The sequence below is a fragment of the Podarcis liolepis genome (assembly GCF_965112155.1).
Source record: "Podarcis liolepis genome assembly, chromosome: 7".
NCBI lineage: Eukaryota > Metazoa > Chordata > Lepidosauria > Squamata > Lacertidae > Podarcis > Podarcis liolepis.
Window position 1 is genome coordinate 66,095,326 of NC_139561.1, and position 23,699 is coordinate 66,119,024.

The 23,699-nt window shown below is 43.0% G+C and overlaps 1 protein-coding gene across 6 annotated transcripts; it reads right to left on the bottom strand.

The window, feature by feature from the left end:
* Window positions 1–461: 461 nt before the first annotated feature.
* Window positions 462–22,916, bottom strand: STMN1 (stathmin 1; the record flags this gene model as incomplete). Of its 6 annotated transcripts, XM_083511394.1 has the most annotated exons (6): window positions 462–922; window positions 1,600–1,791; window positions 2,214–2,386; window positions 3,244–3,308; window positions 10,330–10,533; window positions 21,966–22,916. In XM_083511394.1, 4 exons carry the CDS (start codon window positions 3,254–3,256, stop codon window positions 851–853), a joined length of 450 nt encoding a protein of 149 aa, XP_083367520.1. In that variant the 3' UTR covers window positions 462–850. The 6 variants fall into 6 exon arrangements, with proteins under 6 accessions (XP_083367520.1, XP_083367519.1, XP_083367521.1 ...); XM_083511393.1 differs by lacking the exons at window positions 10,330–10,533; window positions 21,966–22,916 and adding an exon at window positions 5,654–5,771; XM_083511395.1 differs by lacking the exons at window positions 10,330–10,533; window positions 21,966–22,916 and adding an exon at window positions 5,593–5,688.
* Between the last annotated feature and the right edge of the window lie 783 nt (window positions 22,917–23,699).

Consider the following 23,699-nt stretch of genomic DNA (forward strand, 5'->3'; position numbering starts at 1 on the left):
GTCTCTTTAATATCCAGCACCACCTAAGCTTTCTCTTATCCCAAGCACTATACTTGAACCTAGAGCAGTTTGCAAAAATGGTGACTTTGGAGCTTGAGGGTGTATGGACACCCCAAAATTTTAAATGAAACTTAAAAACAAGCAAATGCTTTAGAAGTCAGATCACAGTCACGTTAACAAGAAGTTATTTGTTACAAAGTGCAAGCCTATCCAGGGAGGGAGATGGTTAATTGTTTAACAAACCACCAGCTGACAACTGCTGAGGTGCAAGACAAAGCTCTTATTGTGAAACTGGGACAACAGGCAACAACTAAGGAAGCTGGCTACTGTGAAACATCACTAGCCATTGGATATATTGCTTGCAAGCATTTTTTGTTCTTTATTGCATCAAAATGTTCTAGCCATAGCTATGCCCAAGTTGCATATTTAGTCATGCTAGTCTCAGAAACAGTCACCTGTGATAACAGCACTGTGCAGCTTTTATTAAGTCACTTTGTTACAGTAATATGTTTAAAACCGACAGATTCTGAAGTGTAACAGATTCAGCATGAGCATTACACTACATATTTCTTTCACAAATATGTCAGAGCTGAATACAGCACTAGCCATCAATCCAGGAACAAATGCACTGGAATAGAAGAAATGCAACAAGATAGCTACACTGGAAAGACAACATTTTAGAAAAAGAGTGAACATGAAAAGGGCTCCCCTCTAGCTCCCCAAAGCATGTGTAAAGTTGGATCTAACTATACAGCTCTACATCAGTTTTCTAGAAACTTAACAAAAACACTGGCCAATACAGTCTTTGGATATTTAGACAAAGGGGAGAAAGTCAGTTTCCAGGATGAAGTCAGTCGCTTTCGTTGTCACCAGACTCTTTCCCCCCTTCTTTGTTCTTCCGTACTTCTTCAATATGCTTGTCCTGGTAAAGCAAGAGTTAAGATAGTGAGATAGAATCTGGTTCTTCAGGGGTTTTACTGCTACCAAAACTGTTTTGTTTCTATAAACAATGCAAAGTCTGGACTAAAATAAAACTTACAATTTGCAGTTTCTGCGAAGCATATCCTGGGGTTTTACATAGTGATGCAATCAAGCAGATTGGCACCCTATAATTCAATGACTCGAGAAGCATGGTTTTCACCCCAACAGGTTAACATTTAAGCTTCATGCAGCCAAAAAAATCCACCCATCCAGTTTTTAAGTACCTTCAGCTCTGTGCAGTTCTCATTTATCAAAAGCATTCTTTAAACTCTACCACTAAATACCTATTCAACACAGTATTTAACACAGGGACAAAACAAAGAACTAACTGCAGCTATTTTGTTTTAGTCAAATGTTAGGGAAGTGGTTATCAGTAGAAACCTGTATGTATTAACTGTCTATTTGTTGACTTGGTCTTACCTTATTGCTACTTAGGAAGTCCTGTGATTCCAATAGTTCATTCCCTCCAAAATTAAATAATTATGTACAAATTCTGAGCAGTTAGGTGTTAATTTTTATTTTTTAAACCAAGGTCTACTGTTCCTAGTTTGTAAATGTCACTGGTGGCCCAAGTTCATATTCTATTATTTTATAGAAAATCTTAAATACCAGACTTACTTTCTCTCTCAAGCGCTCCAGTTTAGCAGCCATTTGTGCTTCTCTGTTCTCTTTGATAGCTTCCATTTTGTGGGTCAACTTTTCCTCTGCCATTTTGCTGAAGTTGTTATTTTCTTCAATTGCCTTCTGCAGCACCTCTTTCTCGTGCTCTCGTTTTTCAGCTAGCTGCTTCAACACTTCAGCTTCATGGGACTAGAATATAGATCCATTCCATGTTTAGTTGAGAGTGGTCTGTATGCAATTACAGTTGTTGGGCTGTGTTAAGTATCATCTGAGTCATTGATAGTGGCCTCAGTCTACTAGCAGCTAAGCTAGTTCCAAATCAGGGCAGACATGGAATAGACAAGTGTGTCTCCCCTATTTGCCTTGGAATCTCTTTCTCCACTTCCAGTATACTTAAATTCAAACAGAACTGCAGCAATTCTATTTGAACTATTAATCTTTATCTAATCCTCAATTCATTATAACTATAAAGGTGCTGTAACATCCAGTTTGAGGCATTTTTCATGGGCTACGGCATTCCTAATGGTAAATTCTATAAACTGGCTACCATTTCAAGTATACACTTGTGCACAATGTAGTGTAGTATTTAGAACTAGAAAAATAATGTTTACCTTGCGCCTTTCTTCTGCTGCTTCTAGCTTCCTTTGAATTTCTTCCAGTGATAGATCTTTTTTCTTTGGAGGAGAGAGGGGAAACTCTGGAACAGCTTCTTTTGAAGGAGGGCCAAGTATCAATTCAAATGCCTGTCCAGAAGCACGTTTTTCTAGTTCTTTCACCTGAATGTCTAGAAGAGACATTGTAAGTAATAGTTAGTATCCTTGAGCCACATCATGCTAACACACACTTTTGCTTAAAAGTGCCCTCAAGCTCAAGAAAGCAAATCAAATTTCAAGTCTGCATTTGCAGTACAAACTTTATAACCTGTTTGACTAGTTAATTGAGGCTCCCACTTCCCTCCGCATCGTCAAGTAAGTAGTGTTTGAGGTCCCTGGGGGCCTATAATGGAATACAAAGTACCTCCACCAAGGCACAATCCCTGTTTCCTTGAAAGCAACAAATCCAGTTTAAAAGTGCCTTATGTTTTAATACAGGCATTTGCTAAATATTCACACTAAAGACCTGTACAGTTATCCTATCATCAATATTTGGGCACCTACAGCAAAATTTAGTTTCACACATAGTCAAACTACAATAAAAACACTATTTGAGGACAGTTATAGACATTTTAATAGTTGTCACAGGATGTAGGTATGAACCTTAGTTGTATCGCACCTGACAAGAACACTATCATTCAAGCCTAGACGTCATCTGTGCTTTTCAGTATGTGTAATATAGCTGTAACACTGGCAGGTTAATGCTGATGCGATTGAAAAAATATAATGCATTTTAATATACATTTCACTGATGTTTAAGTATTAAGTAACTTAGAATGCTTTTAATTTATTAAAAATGTATCTTGATACATCATTACGTATATCTGGATAGCTCAGTTGGTAGAGCATGGTGCTGATAATGGTAAGGTTGCAGGTTTGACCCCTGTATGGGACAGCTGTATATTCCTTCATTGCAGGGGGTTGGACTAGATGATCCTCAGGGTCCCATGATTCTAACACAAGTATTAGTAGATAAAGTAGCACTTACCAGAAGAAGCCATGGCTGAAGTAGATTCCAAAATAATTTGCTGCAGGAACTCCAATAGGTGAGCACTAAGAAGATGGAAACATTAGATAGATAGTATCATTACATAAGTGTTAGGACTTGAACTTCTCTATTCAGTGTTTTCCTTCTACCAATTTCTAGTCCTTATTTAGGTTTGGATGACATGCAAAATAACACATCTGGAAAAAAGAAACCAATCTGTTATACATAGTAAATATCTAGAATGATATACTCTGAATTAAGTTATGTCCTCAGATCAGCCCCACCCCCAACACTAAGGATCCACCACTGTTAACTCATATTATTCAAAACTGAATTAAAAGAAATTAATCAAGATGCTACAACACAATTTTGGTGCTTTACTGGAGTGAAGCAGACCAGTCTTACACTGCATTACCGAAATACACAATAAAGCAGGGGCTGGTGCTGTGTCTCAAGCTAGGTGAATATGGTTTTCGAATTACATGTGTCCATTTCAAACATCCTGTTATTTATGTCTGGGATTAACAATTTTGTGCCCCAAGCTCTTAAGTAGATAGTGGGCAACCAGAAGTGCACATATTTTGTAAGAAGGTACACCAGATTTTCCTACCAGCTAGTCAAATGAAGGCACCTAAGGCTAGATAGATTGCTAGAGTGCAGGCTGCTTGGGCACCAAGAAGTTTGATAACAGCACCTGAGAATTTTATTGCCTCCCCCTCCTCCAGCTATATCCAAGGGTACCTAAAAGTAAGACACTATGGTTTGAAATTTATTTCCAGCAACGAATACTAATCCACTGGGCAGATGTGCTCCATCTGTCCCTTCAACGTTGATTAAAAGCAATCAAAGCCATACATATATGCTACTAGATTCACTAAAACCCTCCCTCAGGAGCCTCAGAAGGATGACATATTTCCTTTTTATCTGCTAGCCTAGGATTGGTATGCGCCATTGTTCTTGCTACCTCGAGACACAAAGGGTAGCTCACTATAATCGAGATCTAGAACCGTTTGTGCTAAACCCAGTATTAACAAAGCAAGGCGGCATACATTAAATAAATCCGAGCCTTGCCCTAACCTCTTCTCTTCCGCCCCTGACCTCTTAAGATAATATCTAATTAAATGTAGCACAATGACACCCGTATGTATGTTTGTATTCCCAGGCAAACAAAGCTCTTTTGCGGGGAGGAGGAGAAGAAATAAAACACGCACAATAGCAAAAAGCTGGGGTTCTTAAGGGGCACCTCTTCTGCGGTCAGGCTGAAAAACCAAAGGCTAGCAACAACGCCCAAGATCTGAAAGCAGGGGTGGGTGGTTTCGAAAAAAGCCCTCACTGGCTTTCTACTACATACTATGGGGCGGGACCAGGAGAAAATACTCACAGCCAATAAGGATCAGAGATAATGCAAGATAGTGGAAGGGGGAAAAGATGGGGGAGGGGGGAGAGAAAATGAAGAGCGGCGCCTGCCTCGAAGCCCCGCCCACCCCACGCGCCATTCTAGAACCGCACCGAATTCAAACAGCCCGAGAGCGCGCGCGCGCGCACTTCCACCCTCAGCAAAAAAAAAATAATTAAAAAAATTGAGGGGAGGGAGGGAAGAATCTGAGCTATAACGGTAACATCCGGGCACCTGCTGCTCGCGCGTTCCTCCACCCTCCCGTCTTCGGCGCGCCAAAACAATCCCGAGCGAGACGGCGTCACACACAAAAAAACCCGCCTCAGCCGCGAGCGCGCGGGCCGCTTTCCTCTCCGTCTATTTGGGCTCGGGGCTTCTTTTCGCTTTCCTCCCGCTGCACGCGGGGTCTCTTCTCTTTCCCGCCCTCTCCCACCTTTTTCCTGTGTCACGTTTTAGCCCCTCACGCCGCTTGAGGAACGCGCCTGCCGCCCCCTCCCTTTAATCCCCGTCTTGGGGCGCGACAAGGTGGCGGCGGTGGTGGCAGCTTCGACAGCAACAGCGGCGCCGCCCCTTTCCCTCCAACAATAGACGGGCTACTCCTGTCAAGAAGAAAACCAGAGGACGGGGAAATGGGAGCGGGCGCCGCCAGTCCGTTCAGGAACTGGGGTGGGGGCGCGAGCGAACAATAGCCTCCGCGAGGAGAGCACGCGCCCCTTCTGCCTTCCTCACTCGCGGTCCTTTGTCCCCCGCTCCTACCCGCTGGTCACCACCCACTCGCTTAAAAAGCAGCAGCAGCCCACTCAGGTGACAAAGCTACGGAGCCGTCTGAGACAAAAGCGGATTTTTCAGAGACCCCGCCCGAGAACCCCCCTTCGCCCCTCTTCCCCAACAACGCACTCCGCTGCCGCCCTACTAAACGAAGCCCCATTTGCCCCTCGCAGTGAAGGTCCAACCGCTCGTTATCGCCGTTCCCGGCCCCGCCTCGGATTCAAACCAGCTTCTTAGGCAACCCACCTGCTCCTGTCACTGCGGCGGCTACACACAGACTCAGCTCCTAACCGCCCAGCGCTCCCCACAAAAGCGGCAAACAAAGGCACGTGACCTGCATCGGCCACGCCCCCTATTGGCTGAGAAAGGCGGCACGTGCCGCGCAGCGGGGAGGGGGAGAAAACGAGGGGAGCGTTCTCTTTCTCTCTAGCCCCTTCTATTGTGATGGCATGATGGGAAATGTAGTGCAGGGGAGTGTCTCTGGGTGCAATAAAAGTTTTTTGGGTTTTTTTTAAGACGGGTGGATGGAGGCAATATATGGGAAATTGGCAGGCTCTTGGTTTCTTTCTCCAACTTCCGTGCAACCTTTGTGGGCGTCGCGGTCCATTCCTTGCCTGGAGCAACAGAAGAGTGTCCCTTTGTTCTCATTCTCCCTCCTGTCTCCGCTACTTACATGTCAATCATTTGACCTTAGAATAGACAAAAACGCCCTCCCTCCGCAAAAAAACCGAGGTCTAATCACACTCCCTTCTACTCAAAAAGGCCTTGCAAGCCCCTGCATGTGGCCCTTTAACTCTCAAGCAAGCTTCACTGAACTCAATGTAGCTTACTCTCTAATAAGATGTTTATGTAAGCTTCAATTTTCAACTCATGCCTGAACATGCTTACCTGAATTCACTGGGTCTTGCACCACCATAAGACTGCAAGTGTGTAGTGTTAGGATTATAGTACTAAGAGCAAACTTAGTTGGTCTCTAATGTGGTACTGGACAATTTTTTAATTTATTTTGACTGCGTCAGACCAACAGTCACACCAGTCTTTAACTGAGCAGTTCCACCTCCTTTAAATGAAGTTATTTGGTACCTCACTTGATGATCAAGAGCTCATTTCGGTGGAATCTGGCCATATAACAGAATATAGGATGTCAAAATCTGCTAAAAGGAAACTGAGAAGGAAGCTTTAAAATGTGGGTGAGGAACTTGTGGCCCTCCAGATGTTGAACTTCAACCACTGTCAACTTCAGCCAGCATAACCAATGGCCAGGGATGGTGGAACCCTGAGCCCAATGGCAACACCTGGAAGGCCACAGGTCACCTACGCAGATTTAAACAAAATGAAACCTCAAAATATACCGAACAAATTAAGTACTTAACCCAAGGTACCACTGTACTGTAGATGTGTTAGTCTTTAAGATGACCCAGTACAGTACTCTAAGATGTCTGCATTCTGGTTAAATCGTTCCTACATCCCTTCTCTGGAACTGCAGTTCTGTACAATATATAGCACATCTACCCCACATCTTTAAATTAAACCCATTTGGAAATTGTTTTAATTCACTGGTAGAACCCTAGCCATACACTATAGTTAGAAAAATAAACGTGCACACAGCCAGTGGCGTAGCGTGGGTTGTCAGCACCTGGGGCAAGGCAAGAAATTTGCGCCCCCTAACCCGTGGATTTGCGCCCCCTAACCCTAATCCCGATGTTGCGCCCGGTGCGGCCGGCCCCCCCTGCACCCCCACGCTACGCCACTGCACACAGCTCAACCAATCCTGTTTCCTAGTGTAAGGAAACAAACTACAGAGTGGTTGGCTTAGTGTTAACATATGAACCAGCATTCATGGGTTCTTTTAATCACATACAAACGATGAACAATCAAGGAGGTTGGGGGGGGTGGAATCACAAGTGCTGGTTTGCATGTAACATTAAACCAGCTGTGCCATGGTTTGCTTCTCTAGAAAGAGAGCAGCAAAGCAGAGTGCCCTTGAGCTGCACACACTGGCTAATTTCCCTAACCATGGTTCACAGCCAACATTATGCTTGAATGATGTCACTTTCACATCTTTTGAACAAAGAAGTCGGATACACGTTAGCTCAGGAAGACTGCAGAGCCAATTCTAGCCCACTTCACGGAACTACAGTCCCCAGGATTCCTTACGAGAAATGGCAGCGAAACAGGCTTGAAGCTGATTTAAGTTTGTCACACAGCCAAGCCCCAGAATCTACATTTAGTTTGGAAATAGCCATTTTCTGCTTTTTTAAAACGAACAACATTCTGACCATTTTCCTGATTGACACTGAAGCAGCTTCTCCTGTGCTGTTTTTGTGCATGGGTTAACTGTATTCCCTGGAGAACCTCTGCCTCATTATTTTCCAGCAGGTGTCCTCGACATATTTGGAGGTCTGCAACAATAGGAAGTGAGTCTGTTAGTCACACCCTGGAGGCTCTTTGCATATCGGCAGTTCCTCCATTTGGTACATTCTCTGATAGAAGTTCATAAATTACGGCTAATTCAGAGGAGCATTGTTAGAGTTCATTTACTAATGTTTGTAAAATGCTGGCAGATGCTTTAGTGGAAGCTGCTATAAAAATACTAATTATAAACTGAAAACCACTCACGTGTGTTACCATAAATTGTATGCTGTAACTTTAACGAGGATGAAATATACAAATTAGACATCAAATAATAAAATGCAACTGCTATATCAAAAATGTACAGTCCTCAACACATATTATGTTAATCTTTTAACTGATTTATTTTTATTCTTTCTGGCAGAAACGAGAGAGCGACCATGATACATCCAGAAATAAGGCATGTTTAAATCACATTGATTTCAGTGGGGGAAAGTTCCCATTAAACTCACTGTGGCTCTAACTTCTAGGTGTGCACAGGATCAGCATATTTACTCCTTGCCTTACCTCCAAGGAGCTTCAAGATATACATGGTACTGCCCCTTCCACTTTTTATCTTCAAAGCAGCCCCATGAGGTAGATTAAGCTAAGAGACAGCCACTGACCCAAGGTTACCCAGTTAGCTTCATGGGGGTGGGGATTGGAATCCTGGTGTCTCAGGCAGAGCGGTCAATTTTTCCCTTTTATTACAAGGAATCCTATTCGGAATAAGGGAATTTCCCTTTAAAAAAGGGAAACGTTGACAGCTATGGTCTCAGGTTGTAGTTTAACACTACATGGTACCTATATCAAGGCCTGTGCAGAGCTTGTCTTAGGCCTGTGACAAGAATCTTGTTAGAATAAAGTTATAAACTCAAACGAGTTTATAACTGGTCCCTGGTCCCATTTTTAAACATAGCACTGGGTGCTTGGGATTAATTCTGTTCACATGTAAATTTCCACATTCACATGTTCACATGTAAATTGCCACATACCTAAACAGCAAATCTATGCAGGTTACTCAGAAGTAAGTCCAACTATGCTCAGTGGAACTTGTTCCAAGTAAGTTTTGCAAAGGATGCAGCCCTAATTCCCTGCCCCTTCTCAAGAGTTCAACATAGAAACCATTCCAAACGTCTCCTCTTTTTTCTCTGATTAGTTTTGTAGCCACAGGTGTGTGCGCCTTATCCCTGTTTATTGGTAGAATTAAAAGCATGCTGGCAGTATCTTATCCAATTGCTTACTAAGGCCACATTATTATTATTATTTATTAAATTTGTATATCACAGGCAGTTTACAACATAAAAATACAAAATGAAAACACAAAATACTAAATAAAATAAAAACAGAAGCAAAACAAACCAATAGCACACCCCCCCCCACTGACACATAGAATGTTAATCAGCCTAACACCTGGCTGAAGAGAAACGTTTTCACCTGGTACCTAAAGGTATGTATTGAAGGGGCTGGGCGAGCCTCCTTGGGGAGAGCATTTCACAAATGGGGAGCCACTGTCTCTGTTAGGTGGTGATGATTCCTTAACCCATTTGAGACTATTTCTGGCTATTGGCTTGCCTCTCTCCCATCCCTAATGTCATAACTACCTGAAATAAATTCAATTCATCTCAATATTGTAGGGGGTTGCTTTCTGCTGGGGTGACAACTTTGCAGGAAAAAATCCTACTAGTATGCCACTATGCCTTAAGCAGCAGCATCATAAACAAGAATTCACAGGTGAAAACTTTGCAGCACAGAGATAAGCTGAAACACTGGTTAATGCCTGTAGGGTTAAAGGGCTTTTAAATACATAGTTAAAGGTTGGTTTACAAATCTGACAACCTTATGGCTTCCAATTGTCTCAAAACGATAGTCTCTCTCTCTCTCCCCCCCCCCCCATCTCCCAGGCTTGACAAAATGATCAGAGACAAAGCACTAGTTGCTGAACACTCCCTTTAGAGCACTCGGGACAAATGCCCCATTTATTCAGTAGGTGGCTGGGCTGGATCCACAATTCACATAAGCCAAATGCTTGAACTGAAGCCCATTTAGTGCTGTCTGGGCTGTGGAATGGTAAGAGGACCGTAGATAAAGCATATACATAAATGATCTGTATGGGTTTTTATTGTGAAGTGATTCTGCCTTTTTCTCCATCTGTCCCCATCTCAAATGCTGAATATCTACCTACCTAAACACATGAGTGTGCACACTCTGGCACAGCACTCTCAAAGGTTTGGTTTCCTAGTGGTAATGGGTGGGTTTTTATGACCCTTTCATTTAAATCACAGTAGAAATCAATATACATGTCAAGGACAAATGACCATGGACTAACTGCACCAGTGATGATAAAACCAAGCCCTTATTTTCTGAGCTCTTGCCTTACATTACCCATGAACTGAGCTACATCAATAGGACCCTGATGTGTTACGTATCTCTACTTTTAAAAAGCACAATGATTTCTGCACATGAATTTCTAGATTAGAGTGGGTTAATATTGTGACAAGCAACAATAGATCCTTCAAAACACACATTACCTTAAAGCTGGGTTGTTTTTTCTCCTCCCAATCGGATGTCTGTTTCCATGGAAACAAGCATCCGGCAGCCAAACATGGGTAGATTTTTCAGACTGAATAATCAGCAGTAGATGTTTTTTTTCAAGCAGATGTTTACAACCCGAAAGACTCCGCGGTATTTTTGATGTGGTTCAGCTTCTTGACCCCTTGATGAAGATTTCTATGCTAGAAATAACCATAATTAATTAAGTTCTGTGGTGTTTAACGTGCTGTGTTTGCAGTACAAACCCTCCCTAGTTCTACATGTTGTTCGTCGTTCTAAACCAGCCTTCACCAACTGGGGCTGATGGGAGTTGAAGTCCAAAATATGGGGGAGCACCAGGTTGGAAATGGGTGTTCTAAACATTCTGCTAAAGCAGGAATGGGAAATCTGGGGGCCCCAAGATGTTGTTGGACTAGAACTCTTAACTTTAACCACTGATTGTGCCAGTTGAGGCTCATGAGAGTGGAATCCAACAACATCTGCAGGGCTACACATTTCCCAACTCTCATCTATGAAAACAGCCGAGAGATTTTTAAAAAGAACTTATAGGATTAAAAAGTTTTCAGCACCAGTCAAAAAACACAGAGAGGGAGCTTATAGGATCTCTGAGAACTGAGCTCCATAAGTGCAGGGGCACCATTGACATCACCCTATCATTTGATACCCTTTAAATCAGCTTTTGCCAACCTGGTGCAACTGCCATCAACCCTTAGGCCCCTTGACTGCAACAACATCTGTAGGACCACAGGTTCTCTATCTCTGGCCTATTGCTTGTCAGTTATTCCAGTGCCTTGACATTCATTGGCCAGAATGATGGAAGGTGGAAATAAGTTTTTTTAGAAAGCTACTGGGCAGAATAGCCTGCACAATGTCCCTAAGAGCAACATGAGGCAAACAGTCTAGAGACTTACTTTTCCCGATTGCAAATTATAGGAAGCGAACTAGAATAACCTTGCAGGACCAGACCTTTACTGTTCCCTAGTGGCACAGGCTACAGCCCTGTATCATACCTCTATTTTAGGTATGGGTGAATCAGTCTACAGTAGTACCTCGGGTTAAGTACTTAATTCGTTCTGGAGGTCCATACTTAACCTGAAACTGTTCTTAACCTGAAGCACTACTTTAGCTAATGGGGCCTCCTGCTGCAGCCGTGCCGCCGGAGCACGATTTCTGTTCTCATCCTGAAGCAAAGTTCTTAACCTGAAGCACTATTTCTGGGTTAGCGGAGTCTGTAACCTGAAGCGTATGTAACCTGAAGCGTATGTAACCCGAGGTACCACTGTAGTTCAGTTTCTTGTCTGTCCAATCTTAAGTTCAGTTGTTCATATTTCCACATCAGTTTGCTCTTTAAATAAAATTCTGGTGAAAATTCATCAGCGTTTTAGTGCAGGTTTTTCTGAATATACATGTTTGAGTACAATTTTGCTAAATATGCACATTTTGAAAGCAATTTTCCCTATAATAATGCATTTTGTATGTTATTTTCACTAATATGTGCATTTTTATGCATACTTTACCCCAGTTTATGTACTTTTAAAGACATCAGTTGGCTAGAGAAAAACATGGCAAAATTTGGAGAAGTATGAATTTTGAAGAATGATTGTCTTTCAGTTCTCATATTTTGGAAATTGCAAATTAGGTAGATTTGCCTTTAAATGTGAACTGAATCACATTCCTCCCCCATACCTACCGTCTACCCCAACTCAACGGATGTTGAATAAAATATAGATTTAGATTTCTTTCTTTTGACCCATCTGGGAAAATTATAAAGTTTGGAGGCATCAAGAAGACCCTCACAACTTCTAGTGACAGTTTAACTAACTAACTCTCTCTCTATATATATATATAGTCTAGAATTAAATAGTCTAGTCTAGAATTAAAATTGCATTATTATTAATTGTGATGTTGATGAACAAGACAGGAGGGGTTGCAAATAACCAAAATACCCCTTCAACTGCATTGTCCAATAGCAAGTGAGATAATTATGCAGCTCACAGTGAAGCAGAACACAGAAGGGCTTTTATTTTTGATCAAGGTAAAAATATCTATAGAGAACAAAATTAATCTGTGAGTGAGAGGAGGCTGTGCATGTGTGAGAGACAGAGAAAATGTGCAAAGCTGTTTAAGCATCCAAGCTGCATTTTTCCTACCAGCAGCAAACCTGTGTCTAGTCTTTTTGATATTGCAAGCTACATATTCAAATAGATTTAATATTAGATTTGCCAAGTCAGGACCATCCTAGACCCTGAGATTTCAGAGCCCAAACCTGAGAACTAAGGGTGGCCCCTGGTGATGACACAGGGGCAGGCCCTGGATATAGAGGATGTTGTTATATTTTCTATACCATCCTTCATCGAAAGAGCACAGGGTGGTTTACAATATAAAAAAACCAAAATGCATACCATAGTAACAAACAAAAACAATAACTCCCCCCCCATACAGTTTCAAAGCAATAGCTGGCATCAGGTCCGTACAGATGTGAGAGCAGCCGGGTACACATACCCCAGGCCTCAGAGGGCTAAGCTGGCTAGGGGTGGTGCTTAAGGACCTGCCGAACTTACACTGTCTTGCCAACAAGACTCCCACCCTGGGCCTCAGACAAGCTCTGCACTAGCCTGGCAGGCAGCTCTCCTGCTAGCAAAACAGTGGGCGAAGGCAACAGGCCAACAGCTGTGGCAGGTGGCCTGAGGCCAAAGCATTGATCTGCCGCACCACCTGCTCTGCCACCTGAAGCAAGGGGCTCCCTTTGTTACAGTTATCCAACCCGTACCCTCTTTACGGGGCTGACACAGGAATAGCAGAGATAGCTGCCCCGACACATCGAGTTGGGCCTAAAAACTGAGACTTAGTGATTGTGCAGATTGTAAAAAATGGTTGAACCTTCACTTTGGCACTTTGAACTAGTTCTAATCCGCCACCAGCAGTGTTGTGTTTACATGTGATGTGTATGTGTTTGATAGAGAGCGGGGTGCGCATTGTTTAATTATGACAAGATGTGGGGACGGCCACCAACTCGGCTTTAAAAGGGGATTAGTCAGCTTTGTGGAGTATAAGACTATCAGCGGCCTCTAGGCATGATAGTTCATATGCTATCTTTGAATGCCAGTCACTTGGAAGCAACAGCCAGATGCTCTCACATCCTGCTTGTGGGATTCCCATAGGCACTTGCTTGGCTACTGTGGGATGCAGAGATGCTGGGCTAGATGGGCCTCTGGCCTGATCCAGCAGGGGTCTTTGTATGCTCATAATTACTGAAAACCCTGGGAGAGAGGCGGTGCATGTCCCACACAGGACAAAAAATACAAACAGGAAAGGTTCGTAAAATAGTTGGGCCTTGCTGCAAGAGATGGAAGGGCATTAATTCTCACTACACCCCTTCCCCTACCCCTTCTAAAAGGGCTTTGTGGCAGTGTCTTTGCTTGAGTGGTATTGATGGGGACTGCTCAGCTACAAAAAAGTGGATTAAATCTGTGAAGGATGTCACAGCAGCCCAGTATGGGCATGAAGTGGGAAAGCTGCAGGGCTGGCGTTAGGGGCAGCCTAACCTAGAAACAGCCAAGGCTCCTTCCCCATCAGAAGACATACTGCTGACCTCTGGTGGCCCTGCAGCCTTGCTATTTTCCCGTCTCCTTTGCTGCCACTTCCTGCTCACCTCACCTGCCCTAAGTAAATGAGCAGTGACAGGAGTGAGAAGGATCAGCAGACTCTGCTTGCCCCCCCCATCCCGGGCCCACAGAAAGAGGGCAAGTAGTGGAGGAGGAGCCTATTCAGGGAGGGGGACACAAATGGTATCCTCCTCAAGGTTATCCCCCACCCCAATCTGGAACCAGCACTGGTAGCTGGTGTCCTTATGATCAACAATGTGGCAGGAATGGTCTTTGGACCAATAATGTTTGTATAACTGCTTTGCAGTCAGTACTCCTAACTGGAACAACCTTGTTAGCTGGATAAAGACGCTGCCTTCCCCCAGAACAACATATACATGGTTTAAGCACCAGGGAAATGCCTGATTCATGAACTGGAAGCATCTTATTAATGGAATATTCCTGGATCTTACGCAACAAATGACTAACAACTATGCAATCGACTGAATGTCTGGGAAGTAGGTGTTTAAAGTGGCAAGAAGAAATGCACATCACAGTCTCCAACAACCTCCACTTTGTGACATGCTTTTGCTAAACACACATTGATGCAGAGTCATTGTAACGTAGTAGTTAAGGGTGTCAGACTAGCACCTGGGACACCAGGGTTCATATCCTCAGTCTGCCATCAAGCTCACTGGGTGACTTTGGACCCGTCTCAGCGTCTCAGCCTAACCTACTTCACAGGGTTGTTCCTTGGAGGAAAGGCAGGATAGAAATGTAGTAAATACATCAACAGTATTTGAATAGTAAGAACAGGGGTGGGAAACAGCCCACAATAGTTAAATCAGGGATGGGAAACAAAAGACTGTTCAGGCCTCACTGTCTGGCCCCCAGGACACCCAAAGAGCCACAACTCCTCCCCAGGCCTCCCCGTAGGCAAATATGGAGTAAAATGCAAATATCCAGACATATTATTTCTTATATTATTTATTCAAAGTCATTAGAAACACAGTTCCTCAAGGTGTTGCGGCTTACACCTCTTCCTTAGAGGTATCTCGGCATTCTTGACCAAGCTTTGCTACTTGTGCATTGCCAAAGAAGAGGAAATAAATCACCAGAAAACAAGACAAAGGAAGACACAGATTTGCATAAGTTATTTTCACCAATATATTCACTTTTATGCATGCTTTCCTCTAATATAAAACCTTTGTTGTAAACAATTTAGTTGGAGAACAGTATCACAAAATTAAGAGAAGTGCTAATTTCAGAGGATGGTGTGTTTAGGTTCTCACATTGTCTTGGGAAGTGTGAATTATGTAAGTTCACCTTTAAATGAGAACTGAATTGAATTTCTTCCCCAACCTTAGCTTAGAGGGGTGGGAGGGGGCTGGAAGAGCTGAATGAACTATTGGCCTGAATTCGCATAAGGCAATTTTGTATGTTTGTAAGAGCTTTGTGCTCTTAAGGGTCTGTCTTAGATCCCCCTGATCTAAGTGCCTGTTTCCCCATGCCAAATTGAATTAATCTGTATAAAAGCCAGTCCCCTATCCACACACAGCATATATTCGCTTCTGTGCTTTGTCGCAGCAACGGCTGAAGGAAAAAATGCAGCTTGTAGGGCAGCTGTTCAGGGACATATCAGTCCCTTAAGAAGAAGATTTATGTAATCACAGAACCTTCCCAGATTCATAGAGGACCACCTCCTGCTTCTGCCATATATGGTGTGCTTATGTAAACCCCAACATTTGCTTGACTGTTATGTTCAGGATGCCTATATTAAAGATGGATAGCTGCTTCTCCCCCAGTCTTCAGATCACCTCTGCCTTCGCCTCCATGTATCACTGCCTCCATGGAGTCCCATGAAATTTCTAGGCCAAGTGTAGAAAACAACTGTTTTGGGTCCCAAAATAACCAATCTGCTCATTGTACATCAGGCTCCTGCTCTCTAATAACCAAACAGCTGCTGTGAGGAGGGGGATTTCTCTCCCCCTCAGCCTGCATCATAGCTGACATGAAATGCACTAATTGGATTTCAAAAGTGTCAGGAACAGCTCCCTCACCTTGGATCTAGAGCAAAGACAATGTGATTCTTGACAACCCGCAGCATAGCGATGCAATGCGGAAGAACCATAAAATATTCAACACATACAGAAAAAAGAGAGTGTGTGTTCCAATCAGATATTTGCTTTTGCTCTTTGAAACTGAAATAGAATGAACTAAAAGCATTGGGTGAGGAACTAATTATTCCCCAGTCTCTAATTAGTCTTTGGGATTCAACAAAGTAGGCTCAGGCATAACAGAAGCAGCAATATCCTTTGTATTATTAACACCAGCTTGCGATGAGATGGTTAAACGTACACCTATGATACAAGAAACCAGGGCCTCAGTGGGAGGAGTTCTTACATGGAATCCCTCTTAGGTGGCTTGTCCTTTGTAAGCAAGATCATTTGCAGTATTGATCGGTGGTGGTGGGAATTAGCTACCGATCCTGCTGCTTTGATTAAAACGAGAAACCATAAACTGCTTGGCTTCTGATTAGCAAAGCAGTTGTTTGGGAGGTCAAAACCCTGCAAACAGACCACAGCATCCATCTCTTACTATGAGTAAGCCATTCACTGCATGGCAGAAATGTACTGCTAACAAGAGCCATTGAGTGAAAGGTAATGGGGTGACAAAGAAAAGTAAGAAGTATAAAATGAGCTGGATCTTGCAGACAAAAAGTCACTCTGTAAACTCAGGCTTGTATTCAGTGAAGGTCTACTCAGAGCAGACCTACTGCATTTAATAGATCCAAATTAGCATTGCCCATTAACTTCAATGGGTCTACTGTGAGTAGGAATAACACTGGACACAGCATTCAGTTCTAAGATATAAAATGTATGCTCTATAAGTCTTTTTTAAGTGCCACAGTTATCAAGCTATACACAGAAGATTTTGGGATAGAAACAACAACGGGTGCTCCCTATGTTTTAAAACATAAAATTGCTGTTACTACAATCTGTCCCTAAAAGAAGTTCTTGGTGGCTTGAAGCAGAGGTGGATTTAGGGGAGCGCGACTGGTTTGGGCAAACTAGGTGCAGAGCCTCAGGGACACTGCAGTGGGCACTGCAACTATGATTTCAAATGGAGCACAAGGGGGGCGTCGGATTCTGGTGTTGCCCAGAGCACCGCTTAAATTTGAGCCCCAAAGTCCACCATTGCTTAAAAATTCTTCCTTAATGGTTCTTGGTACCCAGTTGCTACTGGCTAGCTGCTGGACATCCCTATCAGACAGGATGTGAACTAAGGGTATATTCACATTAGCAATTTGAAAATGTGAGGTGGTTTGCCTTCTGCTGTATTTTTGACATCGCTTTCTCCTGATGCTGTTCACACCAGAGTAGGGATGTTCTCACCAGAGGATTTCTTTCCCTGTGCTGAACCTCAATTCAATTATGTTTTCATCTGTGCATGTGCAAAAAGCTGCCTGAACTATTCTCACTGCAATGGAGCCATGACTTTGGTTTTTGAATCACATGGAAGTTTTTAAAAAAGATATATATATATTTAAAGAGTGCATCACAGAGGAATATTTCTCTTAAAGCCACTAGATTCAGATGGATTGTGGTTAACGGCGTGTGATTGTGGTTAACCTCGATTAAAAAAACTGGTGGGAGCATGCTGCAGTAAACAATAATTAGAACATACTCTAAGACTAGCTGCTCTGTGTAGGTATGGCAAGAAAGCTAGGAGTTGGCATGTAGCCAGAGAAAGAAAGGAGAGTTTGGGTTATGCAGTTGGCTTTGTGGCTTCCAGGGTGTGCCATTTCCTTTTGGAGAAATCTATAAAGCATCAAGATGGCTTCATCTGTACTCTCCTATGCTCAGTTTGCATAATGCAAATAAGGAAATATTGTGGGGGAGAAAAGCACCCTGTAAATCTCCAATACTTTCTTACAGGGAAACTGTATTTGAAAATTTCTTACCACAGAAGAAAATAGAAAACTTCAGCTGTATGTTACAGCCTGTGGTGTTGAAGGTTAGTGGGCTAAAATAAAAGCCCCTTTTCTTTTTTTATCTCAACATGATGTTATCTATTAACCCTACACAGCTTACCTCCTGGCAGAGTTAGGGCTGCAGCGAAATTGGGGTCACCAGCTGTTAGTGGCACAATTTAGCGTGCTCATTACATTAGTGATCTAAGCTTTATATGTTTTGGGTCTGCTGTATCTCTGGGAACACCTCTTCCTTTACCAGTCTTCCAGTTTTTAAGATCTCAATGGGAGGCTCAGTTATGTGAAGACTTCATAGAGAAAGAAAGAGAAAGAGGGAGACAGAACGGTCTCTCGCTTTCACTTCTGAGGGCAGGGGACAAAACTCACCAACAATGGCCCTTTAAAACAGGGACGGGGGACCGGATTTGGCCACTGGGTCAATTCCTTATCTCTCTCAGTTTCCTGTGGGCCAGGTTTGATGTCACAATGATGTCATGTGACCTGTTTTTGTCGATTGTCAGATCTTGCATTGTGCTGTGCAAGTCAGTAACATCTTAACTGCCCTGCAGCTGACATCATGTAAGAACATAAGAATTTGTATTATACTGAGTTAGATCATTGGTCCATGTAGCTCAGTATTGGCTGCACTATTCTTCAACTCTGGGTCCTCAGATATTGTTGAATACAACTCCCATATTCCCCAGCCCATGGCAGGGATGATGGGAATTGTAGCCCAACATCATCTGGGGATCCAAGCTTATAGAACAACAGTGTTTCACTGAGAATTTCTCCTAATATAGACTTTTCCATGCAATTTCCCCTAATGCACACTTTTTTCAAAGCAACTGCACGATATGTTGCTTTTATGTATTTTCCACAAATTTATGAATTATGTACACTTTACCCCAATATATGTATTTTTATATACATTACTTTGTTGGAGAACTACACTGCAAAATTTGGACAAGAGTGAATTTCAAAGGATGGCTGTGTTTCAGTTGCTTATTGTTTCGGGAAGGGCAAAATAGGTAGGTTCACCTTTAAATGGGACCAAAATCAAATTTATCCACCATGCCTAACAGAGGTAAGTCTGTGGGTGGAGACTAAAATTCTCCTATGAATGCCTTCTCATTGCAGTGTCAGAAAGCTCTGCTGACAAAGCTCCTCCAACAATGCTCCCGCAGTAGTAGCAGCTGAAAAAATATCATGTTGAGTGCAGATCAGGGCAGGCCTTGGAGGTTTCAAACAAGGGAGACAAGCTGTGCTAGCCTTGGATCTGGTGCCATTATATTCCCAATAACTGAAATCTATTAAGGTAGGTGTGGGTGTAAAGCAGAATATAAGTATTTTAAATAAATATAAAATCAAGGCATCAAGGCTCTTATTCACATACTGTAGTTGAAAGCATTAGAACAAGCACAGTATCATCTATTTAAAATGTATCCATATACAAAAAGGAGAAATGTCATATCTATAATTTCTTTTTCAGCAGCTACAAATCTTCATGCTACAGATTTGTCCTTTTTTGCAGCATCAGATACACTGTCCAGAAATTTCAGTTATTTTCAAGGGGACTGCATAGCACTAAATGAATACAAGGCCTTCATTTTAACAAAAAGCAGATTGCTTTCTTCCCTACATAGTGCTTCCAAACAGTTTTTTTATTTTTGGAGCCTGTTAAACACACTCAACTGTCTCTTCCCCAGCTCTTTTCTGTATAGATAACTTCTTCTAAGAGTCACACATTTACAGCACCAATAACGATTTTTATTCTTTTAAACTACTCTCTCCACCAATTAAAAGCTGCTTCAGAATGTGCTGGTGTTGCAGTCTCCACAATAAATCCATTTCTGTATAGCCATCATTTCCACCCTATCTTCTTTTATCTCCATCTCACATCGCATGGGAAGAAGATATGCAGGGGCGCTTCTGGCCTGTGCCAGTAAGGAGGGCTTTTAGCATCTCTGTTGGAGGCATCGTCTAATCTAATGCATCATTATAACAAACACAGCTGGGGAACGCTAATACTTGCATATTGTGCACCACACAGTACTTTGTTCTTCTTGTTTTGTGTTGCATCCCACAGACAAAATAGCACTGAAATATTGTTAGCGGCCAGGTGAGTTAGCTTCGAGACTCACCTCTTGAATTCACATTGATCGCTCCTCACATACATGTGCTCTTCTGCAGTTGCAGGCATTGACACATGTGAAGAGTCCCTAGGTGGAACTCCCACTGACTTTCCCCAGCCTGCATTGAAGCCTACCCTGGGGCTTCCCACCTGACATGTGCCCCTGGGCGAGGGTGCATGCCCCAGTGGAGAGCTGCCCACTCACCCAGGACCCACTGGTGCACGCCCTCATGCTGTGTGGCCAAGGAGAGGCGACGGGGAAAGGGCTGCACTTGGTGTTTTAGTCTGCTCTCTGCCAGTTTCCTCCTAGGCCTGATGCAGCTGCAGCTTTGGTGTTGCTGGGACACCGCCAAGCCTGTCAAGGAGTGCCAGCCACTGGTCCCACCGGGAGCTCGCCAAGCTGAGAGGACAAACGCAGAGACTGACGAGCAGGCAACCTTCATGAGGAGCGGCCACTGCAAGGGTGCAGCAAAGTCTGCCTGTTGCCTCCCATACGGCACCCACAAGGAGGTTGTGGGGGGGAATCCTTTCCTTGCCCTGGGCACTGCCAATGCATGTTACGCCACTGCTGCTGCCCATCAGTATAGACAATAATGGATAGGTCAATGGTCTGAGTCAGTATAAGGCAGCTTCCTCTGTTCCTATGATGCCTTGGTCCAGGCATGGCCAAACTTGGCCCTCTGGATGTTTTGGGACTACAACTCCCATCATCCCTAGCTAACAGGACCAGTGGTCAGGGATCATGGGAACTGTAGTCCCAAAAAACATCCAGAGGGCCAAGTTTGGCCATGCCTGCCTTAGTCCATAGGTGAAGTCTTTAACATGTGCATATGTAGGTTGAACTAACAGTGATAATGGCTCAACCGGATTTGTGGTGGTGGTCTTGCATCTTCCGACTGTGGCAACCAAATAAGATGATTTTTTTTTTTTTAGATGAGCCAATAAAATGTAGTAAGTGGATTCCCAAGTCTTAGCTAGAAATGTCTGATGTGGTAGCATAAAGGCAACGTGGGGGAAGTATGGATGAGTGAAAGCAGAATAGTTAGATCTTTAATACAGGTACTCTAATATATTTACAGTTATTTAATTGTTAACAATTAGAAACGGCAAACCAGGTAGCATTCCATCTGTTTCTAATTAGTAACAGAAGAATTGGTTATTGTTAAAAGGAAGAAATCAAACGCAATATACCAAATGAGTAATACCTAGTGCAGTACTTTGTGGGAAAGTAGGAGATATTACTGAATCACTGGAATTCATATTGTTATAAAATCTTTTTCAAATTATTATTATTATTAAAAATTATCCCAAGGTCCCAGAGCAGGTTACAACATTAAAAACACGGGTTTTGCTATCCCTTAAGTATTCCTTTATTTTATGTGTTTCTTTGTGTTATCTGTAAACAGCAGTGTTTTAAAAACGGACCCATACTCATCTGGGTTTTTTCATTGCTCAAGCAGCTGTCACAAATGCTATACATCCTGAAAGTGTGATCGCATATATAGGGTTGCCATATTTTGAAGAGCAAAAAAAGAGGACACATTTGCCAGCACCTGGGGTGAGGAGGAGGTGCAGGAGCAGGCACATTCTACAATGTCCCTTCAAAATATAAAAAAACAAGGACCTGCTCCTTTCCTGCATCATGTAAAACTCACACAATATATATATGTTTTGCACTTAGTAATCTAGTACTGTGTATGCAAAATAAAAAGTAGCCCACTCACACACACCCCCCCCCCCCGACATTTTGGAAAATTCAAAAAACCCACCCGGACAGAAATTTTACTCCTGAGAAAGAGGACATGTCCTGGAAAAAAAGAGGATGATGGCAACCCCCTGTTATAACATCATGAGCACAAATAATAATGAACACTCAATAAAAAGGACGTTTGGAGGAGCCCAGTACGAAGGGGTTTGTTGTCTTACCAGAATATGAAACAGCTGGCCACAATACGGTACACGTTAGTCCTTTTGGCTTACACATTCAGCAGGAGGAAACTGATACCTGGCACTGTCCGTTTGGGGCCATCCCATGCCATCTGATCTGCTGGGCACAGTCTTCCGCCACCATCTTTCAGCCTCCTCCCCTGCATCTGCTGTCTGTCTCTATGGCAACAGGGGCAAAGGCCTCATCCACTGGGCTCTGCAGCTAGGCCTCAGCCTCCAACTTGCACAATGTTTTCCTCTCAGATCAGCTTTTGCTGGTCTCTTATCAGCAGATGGCCAGAAGCAGAGCAGGTCACTTTATGGAGTGCCTAGTCTAATTTCCATTTTTTAATAAAAAAAAAAGCAAAGGGGAGGGAGATTAAAATGAAGGGACTTCCTTTTCCTCTCTGCCGATAATTTGACAGTGCTGGTCGAATCCATGTGCTGACCCAACTGAAGTCGCGGTCGGCCAGGAATTGAAATGCTGGCCTCTTCATCCTGGCCCAATCACCTTGTTTTGCTCAAAGATACAGTCCGGGAAGCACAATGGAGCTGTTCAAAATGTTTACTGAACAGGAATGGGGATTTTTCAAGGGGCTGAGCTGTATTGCTGCCAGGAAGTAGAAAGGAATCACTTCCAGCGGAAACTAATTGCAGGATTGTTCCACGACGTTTTGCTGCCAGGAAGAGAAGGACAATAGGGCAGCTCCCTCCCATTCACTCATCAAAAGCTGGACAGGCTAGTAGTGCTTGAATGTTAAGACAACACTCCACTAGCTTAGGTGGTGCATGGCTGCTCATATGACTTATTTGTTTTATTTATAGTGCCCTACAAATTTCTGCCACTTCCTTCTAGTACCTTCAAACAATTCGCCACCGGTCCCTGCCTCCCACCACCTGCCCCTGAGGCAGAGGCCTCATTCTGCCTAATGGTAGGGCCAGCCCTTACTAGTTGTGAAATAATCTGGGAGACTGAGGGTCACTCTCAAAGCAGCAGTAAGTAACATGTTCTGTCAGCACAAGGATGTTACCTTGTGCAATGGAACTGTCTCCCCTCTTCTCTCACCACATGTGCCCCTAAATCTGTTATGGGGGATAGGGCACAATGTGCATTATAGTTTGAATTCCATGGAATTTAAATTATAATACACCATATAATAAATAAAAGCAGCAATAAAAATACAATTAAAAACCATGCAGCATCAAGCACAGGGCACTACAATTGCGACAGTAGGCAGAAAAACCATGAAGTGGTCTGCCAAGACCCTCAGCAATTTTCATGTGTTCCATGGGGGAGAAAGTTTGGGAACCACTGAACTTGAGGAAGGTACCACATTTTCCCAGCAGCATTATTTTTTAGTTTGAAGACTGGGAAAATGCAATTTGCCTGTGCCACATGTTTCTGGGGATCCGAAACCCCAGGTTGTACAACTCTGTACAGAACATCATTTTTAATTGCTGTGTTGCTTTAATGGATTTGTGTTATTGTCTCTTAATTATGGATGTTTATGTTTTAATGTTTTCATGGGATTGTTTTATTGTTTAGTTTAATTATGGATGTTTTAATGTTTGTGTAATTTTCTTTTATGCTTTGTAAACCAATTGGAAGTCTATTTTGGCATTGGTATGAAAAGTAGTAGTAACGGAAGTAATAATAATAATGATAATTCCCTGTGCAAACAATTATCCGCAAAGACTCAAAAGTCCTTTGTTAAGCATGCATTTTATTTAAAG